The sequence below is a fragment of the Ambystoma mexicanum genome, chromosome 10 (genome assembly GCF_040938575.1).
Source record: "Ambystoma mexicanum isolate Mex_15411 chromosome 10, UKY_AmexF1_1, whole genome shotgun sequence".
NCBI lineage: Eukaryota > Metazoa > Chordata > Amphibia > Caudata > Ambystomatidae > Ambystoma > Ambystoma mexicanum.
Window position 1 is genome coordinate 1580111876 of NC_090932.1, and position 15202 is coordinate 1580127077.

General features: G+C 44.8%; 1 protein-coding gene across 1 annotated transcript in view; it reads right to left on the bottom strand.

Moving 5' to 3' along the window:
• SMARCB1 (SWI/SNF related BAF chromatin remodeling complex subunit B1) overlaps positions 1–15202 on the bottom strand; it is a 279132-nt gene that overhangs the window by 77185 nt on the left and 186745 nt on the right. Inside the window, exon 6 of the mRNA XM_069619921.1 lies at positions 13067–13233. Within this exon, the coding sequence (XP_069476022.1) occupies positions 13067–13233 (167 nt within the window). The remainder of the gene's footprint in view (positions 1–13066; positions 13234–15202) is intronic.

Here is a 15202-nt window from a genome sequence, read left to right on the forward strand (position 1 = left end):
TACCTGCAATACTGAAAGACTTCTGGACTCGGCCATATTGAACCTTTTACCCTGCTTAACTGCCTTTCTTGCTCCACCCCTGGCCACTCGAGGCCCAGTGACCCAGCTAAACACAGACTCACATGAGATAGGGTTGGACTCTTTAAGACCGGCTGGATTTAAGTTATACAAAGTTAAACAAGTTTGGAAAAGTTTGCACATATATTTCAGATGGCTTTACTAAATAGTTTGTTATGAACAATACTATTCTAAAATTACTACAACTGTGGATTATTAGCTAAAGAATAATCCAAAGTGATCTTATATTCTCTTACTGTTTTAAAGTACTTACTTGGCCTATGAATTATCACCTCTGCATTAGTGAATATAATCAATGTCTATCCCAAGTGTATCAGTGTTTTCCTGAACTAAGTGCATCCCACTACAGCCCTCCTCCTTCCTTAGAATAAGCCTGGCTGCTTGCCATTCTACCACACCTTTGTATGGCTCAGGCCTAAACCAAGAAGTGTAACCCTGTTCACTTAAAGTGGGCTTTTCCAAGTTCCGTCACAGACCGCAACTTCTGTAAAACTGTTACGCTAACCTTGCCGCTGCGGTGGCGTTTGGGCACGGTTGCAGCCCTCCCTGAACTTGAATCACCCCCTTCAAGCCTCTCCCTCAGTAGAAAAGCTGTGAGCGGAGGTATGTGGTGATACCGCTCCTGTGAATTATGGAAGATAAGCTCTCCGTCCTGCTACTTCGAGCAGGGAAGCATCGAATGGGATCTAGTTCCTTCTCTGATCCCTGATAAGGATTAGTCCAGTCTAGCTGCGACTGTGCATCTCCTTATGATAAGTCTTTCTTGAGCCCTTATGATGCTGTTCGTTCTCTTTAATGTCTTTATATGTTTCTCCTATTTATGCCCGTAATAGTGTCTCTCTTCTGTTTACTTCCCTTAGATGGAAATGCAGCCTCAATGCAGCTGTGAGAGGAGGCCGGATGGAATATGGATGCTACCGCATTGTTCGACAGCAGGTAAGTGATGGTTTAAGGAAAAGCGCAATGTATGGTGAAGCGCAACCTTAAACTGACTTTTTTCGATGTCTAACCTTGTCTTCTGTTTTTCCTTGCAGGCGCTGCTGTCGACGATGGAGCGCGTCATGCTGCGGTGCCAAGTTGAAGATTTCGGCTTTCCAGAAAGTGTAAAAATGAATACTTGGTTCGCCGAAGAGATGTACCGGTAAGAACAGCTTCCCCCAGTTGGTAAGTATGCTGGCAGGAAGATGGATGTCCAGGAAGCAGGATCTTCAAAGGCAAGTCTGACCTCAGGCGACGGTGAGCGTTACGCTGCTTGCAAGTGCAGAATAACGCAAAGCGTTTGTCTTGAGGATCAGGGCAGCTTATATAGCTGAGATTGTGGGCACGCCCATTAGGGCCGGCTTACCAGCCACACCCTGCCACTCCTAGAGAGTGAGCACGTGCAAAGGCAATCCATTAGCAGCCGCACCCAAGAACACACTTGGGGCTACTAAATGGATGGAATGTTCAAGGTTAATACATCTGAAGTGCTATGTCCATAATAAAAGCCTTTTGGTGTTAAATGGATGTTCTTGTTTACTTTTGTTCATGAGCCAGGCGCCAGGACAGTGTCCACCCAGGTCTCCTATGCATGCGACCCCTGCATGCCTGTGCCCCAGACTTCATGACCATCACAAAAACTCTGCAACAAGGGGAACACTGAACAGAGGCTCAACTCCATGATGGGATAACTGGTGCAGTCCGATTTTGCCTTACAAGTTTATTTCCTGCACTAGAGGTACCAGTCTTGATCTGTTTCTTTCAAGAGGAATCGGGCAATTCAATGAGCTTTATAGAAAAGCAACACATGGTCCTGTTGACATTGACGCTACTGGGATTTATACTGCACATCACTGCCATTTTCATGGAGGGACATAAACATGATGCATATCTGGATTGCTTTTCATTTTAAATGGATTTGGAATTTTGACATAGTTTAATTAAGTGCTCCAAGACATCACCCATAAGTGGAGCCATTCCAGGGGGTGGGGCACCTCCATAATGGGTGTTAGAGCGCCGACATACCAACTTTATGAAGTAGGCTAAATCAGAACACAGTGAAAACCGGAGACCTCACACTGCTACAGCGTGCAGTGAGTACTCCTGGGTTGGCTGTGTTGTGGGGAAACATTTCCCTTGGGCTCATTAACCTAGCTACGCATGGGCAATGAATCCTGCAAGGCGGGGCATTTTGCTTCCCCAGCCTTGCATGGCCCACTGACCATGCAGGCTGAGGTACTGCAAACCTAAATGCTTAGGGGGAGCCTTTGCGCCTCCCCATGCATTAGAAGGGCCTGGGGCGGCCCAGTCCCTGCAGTTCCACTCTGCCCTCCAGGCAGGAAGCATTGATAGGGGTTTAACACAGCTCCCTGCCTGGAAGGTTTGCAGAGAAGGCCTCCCGGAGCAGCTGCAGAGTGAGGGGGAGCCGGTATGATTTTATTTAATTAAAAAATAATGTGTATGTATACGTGCTTGTATGCAAATTATTGTGTTTAGGTGTGAGGGTGTAATGCTTTCGGATGTGTTAGTTAATGAATGCTGCTGATTGCACAAGTATGAAGGGGAATGCTGCTGATAGTAAAAGTGTAGGAATGGGGAATGTATGCAAGTACATTTTTACTTTATTTTAAAAAACAAATCAGTCCTACTCACAAGTAAGTACTGGGACGAGGATGAGAGACATGGAGGTAATGAATGCTGGCGACAGATTAAATGAATGCTGTGGATTGCACACATGTATAAATGGGGAGTGAATGAGAGTGACTTTCTTAAAAGCAAATGAATGTTTGAATGCAAGCAAGAGCTGAACGGTTGCATGGCTGCTTGTGTGATGAATGATATGGCATTTATAACGCGCCTATACACAAGTGTTTGAAGGCGCAACAAGGCAAGGGAGGGGGAACAGAGGGAGACAGACAACGATCTTACTAGGCCAGGTGTCATTCAGATAAATATAAAAAAATACAAAATACGCCAGCTGGTGGCAAGTGCAAGGGTAAGTACAGACATCAGGTGTAAGTGCTGGTAGGGGGACTGTAGGGATACAGAAAAACAGACCCCAAGTGAGGGGGTTGCCAGGGAGGCAGTGCAGGTGTGCAACTGGCGGGGGAGGTGACCTGGGCCCAAGATCAGAGGGTAGCCCGGTAACAAGTGCAGTTTCAGTTTCAGCCAGGAATTCAGCCGGGGAGAGGAGGAGAGAAAGCAGAAGCAAAGAGGAAGGTTTTGAGGTGCTTCCGGAACCAGAGATGGTTCTCCTCAAGTTTCAGGGAGGCTGTTCCAGAGAGAGGCCCCAGCCGAGGAAAGATCTACCACCAACGCGTTGCTTGGAGAAGCGACCGACCCTGAGGGAGTTGGAGGCGGATGAGTGAAGAGCTCGACAAGGAAGATATTTAGGAAGAGAGAGTTGAAGGTATTGAGGCCCCAGAAGGCATTGTGGACAATGCGCAGGGTTTTGAACTTAATCCTCACAGCCATTGGAAGCCAGTGCAGAGATTTAAGTCCTGGAGAGATACGATTCCTGGGCTTGAGGCCAAGGACAAGTCTCGCAGTCCTGTTCTGGATGAGTTGGAGGGCGCAGAATAGAAGCACGCCGATTTAGAAAGAGGCTGTAGTCAAGCCTGAAGAGAACCAGAGTTCTGGAGACAGTGAGCTTCTGGGGGAAGGAGAGGAAAGGAAGAATACCTCTGAGGAGGTGCAGCTGTAGTGTGACTTCTTAGAGACGTCAGATGTGAGGAGAGAAGGAGAGTGTAGAGTCAAAGTTGACCAAGGTTTTTAGCCTCGCAGGTGGGAGCAGGCAGAGGGCCAAAAGAGGCCAGCCAGAAAGTGACAGGAAAGGAGGGAGCGGATGTGCCGATGAGGAGACTCTCAGTCTTACTGGCATTAAGGCAGAGATCATTGGCGGCACACCACTCCTGGATAGCAGACAGAGGAGTGAAGGAAAATAGGTGGATGAAGATAGCCTGAAAATGAACCGAGTGTCATCCGCATAGCACTGGAAGTTGGGGCAGAGAGCGGCAATGCAGGGGGCAAGAAGTGCCAGGTATTGGTTGAAAAGCCAGGGAGAGAGGTTAGACCCCTGAGGAACACCACAGATAGAGAAAGAGGAGAGGAAGGACCCAAGTTGGACCTGACCGGTGATACCTTGTTTATCACGGAGACGGTTGAGCAGGATGGCATGGTTGACCGTGTCAAAGGCAGAAGAGAAATCAAGTAAGATGAGGACACAGGGGGTGTTGGAATCAAGGTTAGAGAGCAGGTCTTCACGGATGTTCAGGAGAGCAGTTTCCCTGCTTCTGGCAGCTCTGAAGCCAGACTGATGATCATGAAGACAACCAACAGATTCAGTATGGAGATTGATTTGAGAGATGTCCAGCTTTTCCAGGAGTTTGCCCAGAAAAGGAGTGATGGAGATCGGGCGACAGCCGGGCAGGACGGGACGGCAGAGAGTTTAGAAGAGGGAGCACAAGGGAGTGCTTCAGGGGGGATGGGAAGTCTCCAGTGGCAAAGGAGTGGATGCATAAGTCGGCCAGAGCAGGAGCTAGGGAGTCAATATGGTCCTTGATGGTTTTGAAGGAACAGGGGTGAACCAGTTTTGACAAGACTTTCATAGAACGGACTCATCTGGGGAGAACAGGGTAAAGGCAGAGAAGGAGGGAGGAGATGAAGAGCAGGGAGTCGAGGGAGGAGGGGGAGAGAAAGAGCAAAAGGACATGATGTCCTGCGTTTTAGAGATGAAATGAGAAGCCAGAGCCGTGCAGAGGGCCTGGGAAGGGACAGGAGAGGTAGAAACGGCAGCAGGATTGTCCAGTTCCTTGCAGATTTTAAAGAGTTTGTCCGAGTTGTTAGATGCCGCAGAGATGCAGGCTTGGATGTGAGCTCTTTTCTTGGTGCAGACAGAGAGCCAGTATTGCCTTTGGAGCAGGCAGCAGGCTAGTTTGTCAGAGATGTACGAGAAGTATGCCATTTCCTCTCAGCAACCCCACACTTGCGTTTGAGGGCGAGTAGGTCTGAGTCGTACCAGGAGTTGCACTTAGTTTTGGGCTTCAAGCGGATCCTCACGACAGGGGCAAGAACATCGAGAATATCAGATATAGCAGAGTGGAGCATGGAAAGGGCTGTGTCAGGGTGTGTGTCAGCCAAAGCGGGGGGTGTGGGAGGGGGTGAAGCAAATTGGCAGCGAAAGCCTCAACTGACACGCGCTTCATGAGTCGGATGAGCGAGAAGGTGGGTGGCTTGGCCTGAGGGGTAGAGAGGGTGAGCTGGGAGGAAAGGAGAACGTGATCACTCCAGGAGAGAGGAGTGGTGAGAGGGATAGAAAGGGGAAGGTCTGAATAGATCAGAACATCCAGAGTGTGCCATGCAGAGTGAGTCGGCCCCGAGGGGAGATTAGAGGGTGAGAGAGCCACAGAGGTCGCAAAAGAGTCCTGAGGAAGGACAAGGAGCATCCAGGTGGATGTTAAAGTCTCCAAGAAGGAGGAGTTGAGTGGTCGAGACCAGGAGGGAAGAGGAGAGCTCCACCCATTTAGAGAGGAAGGAGGAGATCTGACCAGGTGGCCGATAGATAGTAGCCACAGTAAGTGAATGGCTAGGGAGGGGAGTGGGGGGAGGAAAGAGATAGAGAAAGAGAAAGAGAGAAAGAGAGAGAAAGAGAGAAAGAGAGAGAGAAAGAAAAACTGCAGATGAGGCATTTGAAAGAGGAGTAGGCCTGCGTAGGAATAACAGAGGCAGGAATCCACTCAGGAAAGATCAGGCCTTCACCCCTTCTGAACGGTTGGACCTGGGCGCGGAGAGGATTTTGTAGCTGTCAGGGAGGAGAGTGTCAATGCTCGTGACAGAGCTGGCTGTCAGAGGAGTGTTTGACAGCAGAGCGAGAGTTCACAGTGGCAATATGGAGAAGGTTGCCACCCTTTAAAGATTTCCGGGGAGGGGTACGAATCAGAGGTACGCCCTGCGGAGGTGTAGAAGAGGCCCACGGGGTGGGCAGAAGAGGAAGGAGAAAAGGGCAAGGTAGCCAAGGAGGAGGCAGCAGGGGGAGGCAAGGAAGCTGTGGCTGGAAGAGAGGGGGACAGCAGGAGAAGGAAGAAAATTGATGAGGTGCGGGAAGAGTATCAAAGAGGAGAAGAGTGGCCCGAGGGCCTTGGACCAAGACGGTACCGTTCAAGTAAACATTAATGATGACCTTGGAGGAGTGGAAGGAGGCCAGGAGGGCCTCCCATCAGGTGCCACCATTAATGGGAGGAGAAGAGAGGAGAAAGCACAGAGACCATATGAAGAGTCCATAAGTCTGGCGAGGTAACGACAAAGTGGATGTCGGTGAGGGTTTACCTAGAGGAGACACTGGTATAGGTCTCAGTAATAGGGAGTTTAGAGCAAACAAGGCTTCTAAATTACCCCTCTCCTAGTCTACCTTTAGAAGGAGTCAGAAGAAACAAACGCAACTGGATAGATATCTAATTTATCTGTCCAGGTAGTTATGCCAAACAGGTAATCATTAAAAACACATTTTAATCTACATTTAATTCAATACAAAATCGTGCTGTCCAAAAGGCATCACAAACATTTAACAAGAGTTTTCTAAAAAGAACAATTTCAGAAAAAAAAAACAGTCCAGAATTATCACATTTTTATACCAATCTTGACTTGTGTTAGTAGGTGATATTCATAATTCATCACATTGACAACAAAATTTGTTACCAAAAACTAATAATGGCAGGGGAGAACTCTTAATGTACAGCGTCAGTTGAAAGTTCGTTTGAGAAAAAGACAGCTTAGTTTGGGTTGTCTGTGGGATGTCTACATATGCTTCGGCTGAACAAATATTGTCAACACCTTCCCTGGTGTTCCGCTGTTTCTATTATAGCCCTCTTCAGGACGGTATGTAGTTATTGGAGAGTTGACAAAAAAGTTCAATATCGATCCCCGATGTGTCAGATAATTGTTGGAAACTAAGAAATTCATAGGATTGTTTAGGTCGATAAAAACATTTTAAAAGAAACTGAATGGCAATTTTCATTTAGTGTAGAGGTTTTTCTTCTACAAAAGTTTATTCTACTGACCTTTTTTTAATCATAAAGTGGTTAGACTAGAGCATTTGTCATTTGCACCAGGATGTCACTTCCTTCTTGGTGATTGTATTTTGTGCGTTGATGGAAATCCTGTTTTCATGGTTTATTCTGGTTGATAATTACTCAGAGGTTCTTCAAAATAGTTGTGCGGGACCTGTTGTAAGATAGAACCCCCGTTTTATGTTACTGTGCATCTTTTGTTACAAATTTCAGTTGCCTAGAAAATAGTTTTTCTGCATTATCTACTGACCTGCATAGATCCGGCGGACTTTTTGAAGATTGCCGCGACGTTATTTGAGTGGAGATAGGGCTGGAAAGTCCACACTTAAGCGGATTAGAGTTCGAGGGAACTCCCGTCTTGCCTCGCTGCTTCCTCTGTTTTGGAGACACAGAAGGACGATGTTTCAGTTATGTTAAACGATCGCCTCACGAGTGGATATGCACTCGGACGCTTGCGGGCATACACAAAATACCTCGTTTGGAAAAGATTGTGGCCCCAATCTCACTTTTTTACCTCTCTCTTCGCATTCGATCTGTGATGGAGAGATCTTCCGAGATCCTTGTTCTCGAAATGCCGGCGTTCAATCTGAAAGTCCGGCGTTGTTGCTATGTATTGCAGTCGGTCGCTGATGACGTGGGCACGTATTGATGTGCTAGGTTAACTGAAAAAGGACTATTTTATCCTCCATCCGCCATGTTTAATGAGTGGAATAGCATGGGTTTGTCCACACTTGGCTGCAAGGCCGATATTTTTGACGAAGATCTTTTCAAAGAAAGTTCTTAAGGAGGAAGTTCTTTAAAAGAAAATGCCCCATTCCACTGCGGAATTCAAGCCATTCTTTACTGTGTCAAGGTCATAAATCCACTTCTGTTCACATTTGCAAAGTGCCAAATCGCGGTCCCCCCTCTCTTTCATATTTGTATTACTTGGATGATGAACCAGAACATTTCAAATTGTTTATATTTAAAACTTATGTAATGAGCCACCAGTGGTTTGTTTGGAGTTTGATTCCTGATATTACATCCATGTTCTCCAATGCAAGTTTTAATTTGTCTTTTGGTTTTTCCAATATATAACAAATGGCAAGGACACTGGATGGCATACACAACCCATTGTGAAGCACAGTTGGTAAACGTTCTCAAGTGCCAGGGTTTCCCTTTTAGCGTGATGCATTTTAAATTCTTGGTTAGGGAGCATACTGAGCAATTGCTACATTTAAAATGCCCAGTGACCGGGGGGGGGGCGGTCCCAGAGTGTTCGCTGTGTTTCCGTGTTGGTGTTTATTTTTGGGTACGTATGGACTAAGTTGTCTCGTAGGTTGTATTGTCTTTTGAAGGCAAATCTGGGTGGTGCTGGGGTAAAATCTTCTGTTTTGATGATGCGCCAGTTTTTCAAAACTGCTCTCGTAAGTTGTGGCTAATGGGGCTAAAAGTGGTGACACATGTAATTTTATCCACTTTGGTTCTCTCCACCGGATGTATACAAAGGTCACGATTTCTGTTTTTGTCTCTTTTGTATGCCATGTTTATTTGTTTTTTGGGATATCCTCTTTGTTTTAGCCGTCGTTTCAATTGTTTCCCATGGATTTTATAGTCTTCCAGACTGGTGCAGTTTCTCCGGACTCTTAAAAATTGACCTATCGGTAGATTCGCCTTCAGGCTCGCCGGATGGTAGCTTTGAAACTGTAAAAGAGTGTTTTTATCTGTTTCTTTTCTGAAAAGATTGGTGGTTAATGCCCCATCGTTTTGTGTTCTAATTTCTAAATCCAGGAAGGGGATCTTGATGGTATCATGTAATATTGTGAAACTGATGTTACTGTTGCATTGATTGAGCCATTGGTGAAATTCTTCTAGGCGTCTTCTCCATCGTCTCCGCCATAGATTCAATCTTGGAACCCCTATCCATATATGTTGATTGGTTCTTAAGACCCTACGTGTTGGAAATGAAATCTTACATAAAGAACACTACTAGTATGATTAACATTCTGGATAACATTCAGATTGAAAAAGACAACATCTTAGTCACCTTGGATATGGTGGCCCTATATACTAGTATTCCTCAAATAGAATGCCTGCAAGTGCTTGAACAGTACCTTAACCAACGGACTATGAACAGCAAAACTGTCCCCACTGCCTTCATTCTTGAATGCGCAAGATTGGCTTTAATGGAAAACTATTTCCTCTATGAAGAAGTATTCTACAATCAACGACACGGTACCAGTATGGGGGCGACTTTCGCACCAGATATTGCCAATCTGTATATGGACACAATGGAAACTAATTCGATCTACAACCTGAATAATCCGTATAAACAGAACATAAAAGCTTGGCACAGGTGTATAGATGACTGCTTTATGGTATGGAGAGGTTCATCCACTCGCCTAGAGGAATATCACCAGTGGCTCAATCAATGCAACAGTAACATCAGTTTCACAATATTACATGCTACCATCAAGATCCCCTTCCTGGATTTAGAAATTAGAACACAAAACGATGGGACATTAACCACCAATATCTTCAGAAAAGAAACAGATAAAAACACTTACAGTTTCAAAGCTACCATCCGGCGAGCCTGAAGGCGAATCTACCGATAGGTCAATTTCTAAGAGTCCGGAGAAACTGCACCAGTCTGGAAGACTATAAAATCCATGGAAAACAATTGAAACAATGGCTAAAACAAAGAGGATATCCCAAAAAAAACAAATAAACATGGCATACAAAAGAGCCAAAAACAGAAATCGTGACCTTTGTCTACATCCGGTGGAGAGAACCAAAGTGGATAAAATTACATGTGTCACTACTTTTAACCCCATTAGCCACAACTTACGAAAACCAGTTTTGAAAAACTGGCACATCATCAAAACAGAAGATTTTGCCCCAGTACCACCCAGATTTGCCTTCAAAAGACAATACTACCTACGAGACAACTTAGTCCATACGTACCCAAAAATAAACACCAATACGGAAACACAGCGAACACTCTGGGACCAGCCCCCCGTCACTGGGCATTTTAAATGCGGCAATTACTCAGTATGCTCCCTAACCAAGAATTTAAAATGCATCACGCTAAAAGGGAAACCCTGGCACTTGAAAACGTTTACCAACTGTGCTTCACAATGGGTTGTGTATGCCATCCAGTGTCCTTGCCATTTGTTATATATTGGAAAAACCAAAAAGTCAAATTAAAACTCGCATTGGAGAACATGGATGTAATATCAGGAATCAAACTTCAAACAAACCACTCATGGCTCATTACATACGTTTTAAACAAACCATGTGAAATGTTCTGGTTCATCATCCAAGTAGTACAAATATCGAAGAGAGGGGGGGACCGCGATTTGGCACTTTGCAAATGTGAACAGAAGTGGATTTATGACCTTGACACAGTAAAGAATGGCTTGAATTCCGCAGTGGAATGGGGTATTTTCTTTTAAAGAACTTTCTCCTTAAGAACTTTCTTTGAAAAGATCTTCGTCAAAAATATCAGCCTTGCAGCCAAGTGTGGACAAACCCATGCTATTCCACTCATTAAACATGGCGGATGGAGGATAAAATAGTCCTTTTTCAGTTAACCTAGCACATCAATACGTGCCCACGTCATCAGCGACCGACTGCAATACATAGCAACAACGCTGGACTTTCAGATTGAACGCCAGCATTTCGAGAATGAGGATCTCGGAAGATCTCTCTATCACAGATTGAATGCGAAGCGAGAGGTAAAAAATTTAGATTGGGGCCACGATCTTTTCCAAACGAGGTATTTTTTATGCCCGCAAGCGTCCGAGTGCATATCCACTCGTGAGGCGATCGTTTAACATAACTGAAACATCGTCCTTCTGGCTCTCCAAAACAGAGGAAGCAGCGAGGCAAGACGGGAGTTCCCTCGAACTCTAATCCGCTTAAGTGTGGACTTTCCAGCCCCATCTCCACCCAAATAACGGCGTGGCAATCTTCAAAAAGTCTGCCAGATCTATGCAGGCCAGTAGATAACGCAGAATAACTATTTTCTAGGCAACTGAAATTTGTAACAAAAGATGCACAGTAACATAAAACGGGGGTCCTATCTTACAACAGGTCCCGCGCAACTATTTTGAAGAACCTCTGAGTAATTATGAACAAGAATAAACAATGAAAACAGGATTTCCATCAACGCACAAAGGCAATCACCAAGAAGGAAGTGACATCCTGGTGCAAATGACAAATGCTCTAGTCTAACCACTTTATGATTAAAAAAGGTCAGTAGAATAAACTTTTGTAGAAGAAAAACCTCTACACTAAGTGAAAATTGCCATTCAGTTTCTTTTAAAATATGTTTTTATCGACCTAAACAATCCTATGAATTTCTTTCATTTCTTATTTTCCAACAATTATCTGACACATCGGGGATCGATATTGAACTTTGTCAACTCTCCAATAACTACATACCGTCCTGAAGAGGGCTATAATAGAAACAGCGGAACACCAGGGAAGGTGTTGGCGATATTTGTTCAGCCGAAACATATGTAGACATCCCACAGACACCCAAACTAAGCTGTCTTTCTCTCAAACGAACTTTCAACTAACGCTGTACATTAAGAGTTCTCCCCTGCCATTATTAGTTTTTTGTAACAAATTTTGTTGTCAATGTGATGAATTATGAATGTCACCTACTAACACAAGTCAAGATAGGTATAAAAATGCGATCATTCTGGACTGGTTTTTTTTTCTGAAATTGTTCTTTTCATAAAACTCTTCTTAAATGTTTGTGATGCCTTTTGGGCAGCACACAGCACGATTATGTATTGAATTAAATGTAGATTAAAATGTGTTTTTAATGATTACCTGTTTGGCATAACTACCTGGACAGATAAATTAGATATCTATCCAGTTGCGTTTGTTTCTTCTGACTCCTTCTATAGGTAGACTAGGAGAGGGGTAATTTAGCAGCCTTGTTTGCTCTATATACGTGGTCCCTATACTGCTTAAATTCCCCTAAAACAAAATATTTCGGGATCTACCCAATTTTTTCCTCCTCTTCAGGAATAGGGAGGCCTGGGTTGGAGACCAGGATATCATTTTTAAACTTTTTTAAACTGGGTATGAGAATGAGCAAGTGAATTTGGTGTGCATGTGCTTGATGGGCGAGTCACTGAATTCGGCAGGGCGGAGTGAAGGGAGGGGTGCGTGCAGCATTTACACACTGGGCATTTATGATGAAACGAGCATAAATGAGATTACGTGGCTAGACTGGCATTTTGGTGCAGCCACTCTAGCCATTTCATACTATGGCATGGCATTTTTAAGTGGCCATCTACGATAAAGCGCACACAGTGCTATTACGTGTCTAGACCGGCCAACATTACTGCAGCCAGTTTGGACAGGTTTCATTTTAATGTACTTACTTGAGAATACTGCCATATTTTGGCAGAGACAGCTTGGACAGGTTCTCCTTTAATAGCCTTACTGGCATTATGCAAAAAGCAAACACGAGTGTGTTCCTATATGGGAATACTGGCATATATCCGTGCAACTAGCCTGGACACGTATGGGCGCATTCCGCATGAACATGGTTCAATATTGGCATTAATTGTGGTAGAAGACATCATGAAGAATGTGCTGGGAAATGCTCCTGTGCACTGTTGGTGACTTGCCTTTTTTCACAAGTGCCCATACAAAACCGATTGCATATGGTCAGTTTTTACCACATTTTTTTACAGAAAGTGTTGTATAATGCTCCATTTTAGCCCATTATTCTAACTTTGTAAGGATTTTAGGGGAGGAGAGGAAACCTGCCCACCCCAGAACTCCTCAGGCCTGCTCGCTACGCTCCGTCGCTTTCACAAATTTGTGCCAAACATGTATGCCCCTCCAATTTAAAAAAAAAGTCAGCAGACGCCACTGAGCACTTTACTGCAAGTGCTTCTTTTTACAATGCCTTCACAATCAAACTGGATTCACTGCACTACCTTAATTATGACCCGCTGATCAGACTGGTCTTCCAGGATACTGTCCGTCGGGTAGGACTCAATTTGCTGCCTGATGGCTGAAGCAATGGCCGGGACGAAAGTAAGTGGATTCAAATCCAGATCATCACAAAGAATCTCTGCAAACATTTCCGGCGTCATTAGTTTCTCTGAGAGGAGTAGAAAGAAAAGTGAAATGTACATGCTGCAAGAAACTGTACAACCATAACCACAAAATGAAATAATTAAAAGTTAAACCATCCCCAATAACAGTTGTGCAACTTTTGACAGTTTTAAAATGAGCCCAACCTTCCTGGGGTTTAACATTTTTACTCCGAATCCTCACTATGTGCACATGGTGTTCAGAGTATGTGTCAGAATAACTCATTTTGAGAGATGGATACAAAATAGACAAATCAATGTATTGTTTTGGGCTGTGAAAAAAAAAAAAAAAAATACACAATTTCACCTAAAATGTTAATGTTTGGTTTATTAATTACACTCCATGAATGTATAAAGTATTTTTTAAGTAAAAAAAGTTTTACGGCCAATTTACCATACCCAACTTAACAGGCTTTAAAAAACAAAGGGATGGACTTCATTACTCACATTTGATCCCTGACCCCTGTGTCAATTTCCAATTTAATCAGGTATCAATCACCCCTGCCCCAGCTTCCATTAAAATAAAAAAGCCTTTAAATAAAAATGAACAAAATGGAAGAAAAAAGGCACTTATGATATGATGGGTTATTTATAACGCGCTCAATACCCAGAGGTTTCTAAGCGCGGACCCGGAGATTGAACCTGTGGTGCTCGTAAGGCGAGCACATTGCCCCCGAGCTATCCTCCTGAGACAATGCAATATTTCTTCTGAATCATGTCAATCTTCATTCATTTCAGTGACATACGCCTATGTGCAGAGTGTAGCGCGCAGCACACAAGTGAAGGTATTCAATGTTTATGGGCAACAGTACCCAAGTAGAAATAAACAGTGTTTATGAATATCAACGATGATACCGATTGCGAAATACATACATCGGCTACTGAGATGAGGAATAAGTTACTTACCTGTAACTGTTCTGGAGCATGGGTCTGGCATGGATTCACATGCTCATGAATATTCCCAGTCAGGCTGGGAATCGTCGGTAAAGAAAAACGTTTCGGTTTCACTTCTTAATGGTCTTTCTCCTAACAACCAATCACTGGTCTCTGGGTCAGTGTGCCCTCAGCCAATGACTGCCCTCTACCTAAGCCCCTCCCCTGGTAGCCATCTTCCGATTTGGTAGCATGTAAAGTGGCAGTAGGACTAAGAAGAGCCGCAGAGGGGTAGGCGAGAGAGGTCGCATGTGAATCCATGCCAGACCCATGCTGGAGAACCACAGTTACAGGTAAGTAACTTGTTCCTTCTCTGGCATGGATTCACATGCTCATGAATAAAGAATACCTAGCAGTACACACATGCACAACCACAGGAGGTGGCAAGGCTCAACATTAAGCATCTTTTACCTCCTCACCAGGCTCACCTTCAAGCAAACAGGTTGCGCAGCACTGCTTGGCCGACTCTGTACTCCTCGCTGGAATCACTGTCGATGCAGTATAACTTCGTGTAGGTGTGCGTCGACCTCCACGTAGCCGCCCTGCAGATGTCTAGCAGGGGCACACCAGACAGTAACACCGTAGTTGCGGCGATCACTCTGGTCGAATGGGCTCTCGGATGGCCAGGCAACGGCCGGTCTGCCACCCGGTGAAAATGGGTGTTGCAGCCGGAGAGCCACCTGTAAATGGAAGCCTTGAAGAGGGCCTTCCCATAGTTCACAGGGCCAAAGTTCACAAAAAGTTGCGACATCTTCCGAAAATTTTGTGCGGTCCACATAGAACTTCAGCGCTCTAGTCACATCCAGCGAGTGCAAAGTCCTCTCAGCCGGCGACGAAGGCGTTGGGAAGAATACAGGTAACACCAAGGGCTCGTTTAGATGAAAGTCTGACGGCACCTTGGGCATGAAGGAGGGATGCGTCCGTAGCACCACCCTTGTCTCGTGGAATGTCAAATAAGGTGGTTTACAAGAGAGGGCCCGATCTCTCCCCCTCGTCGTGTGGAGGTGATGGCCACAAGAAAAGCTGTTTTCCACGACACAAATT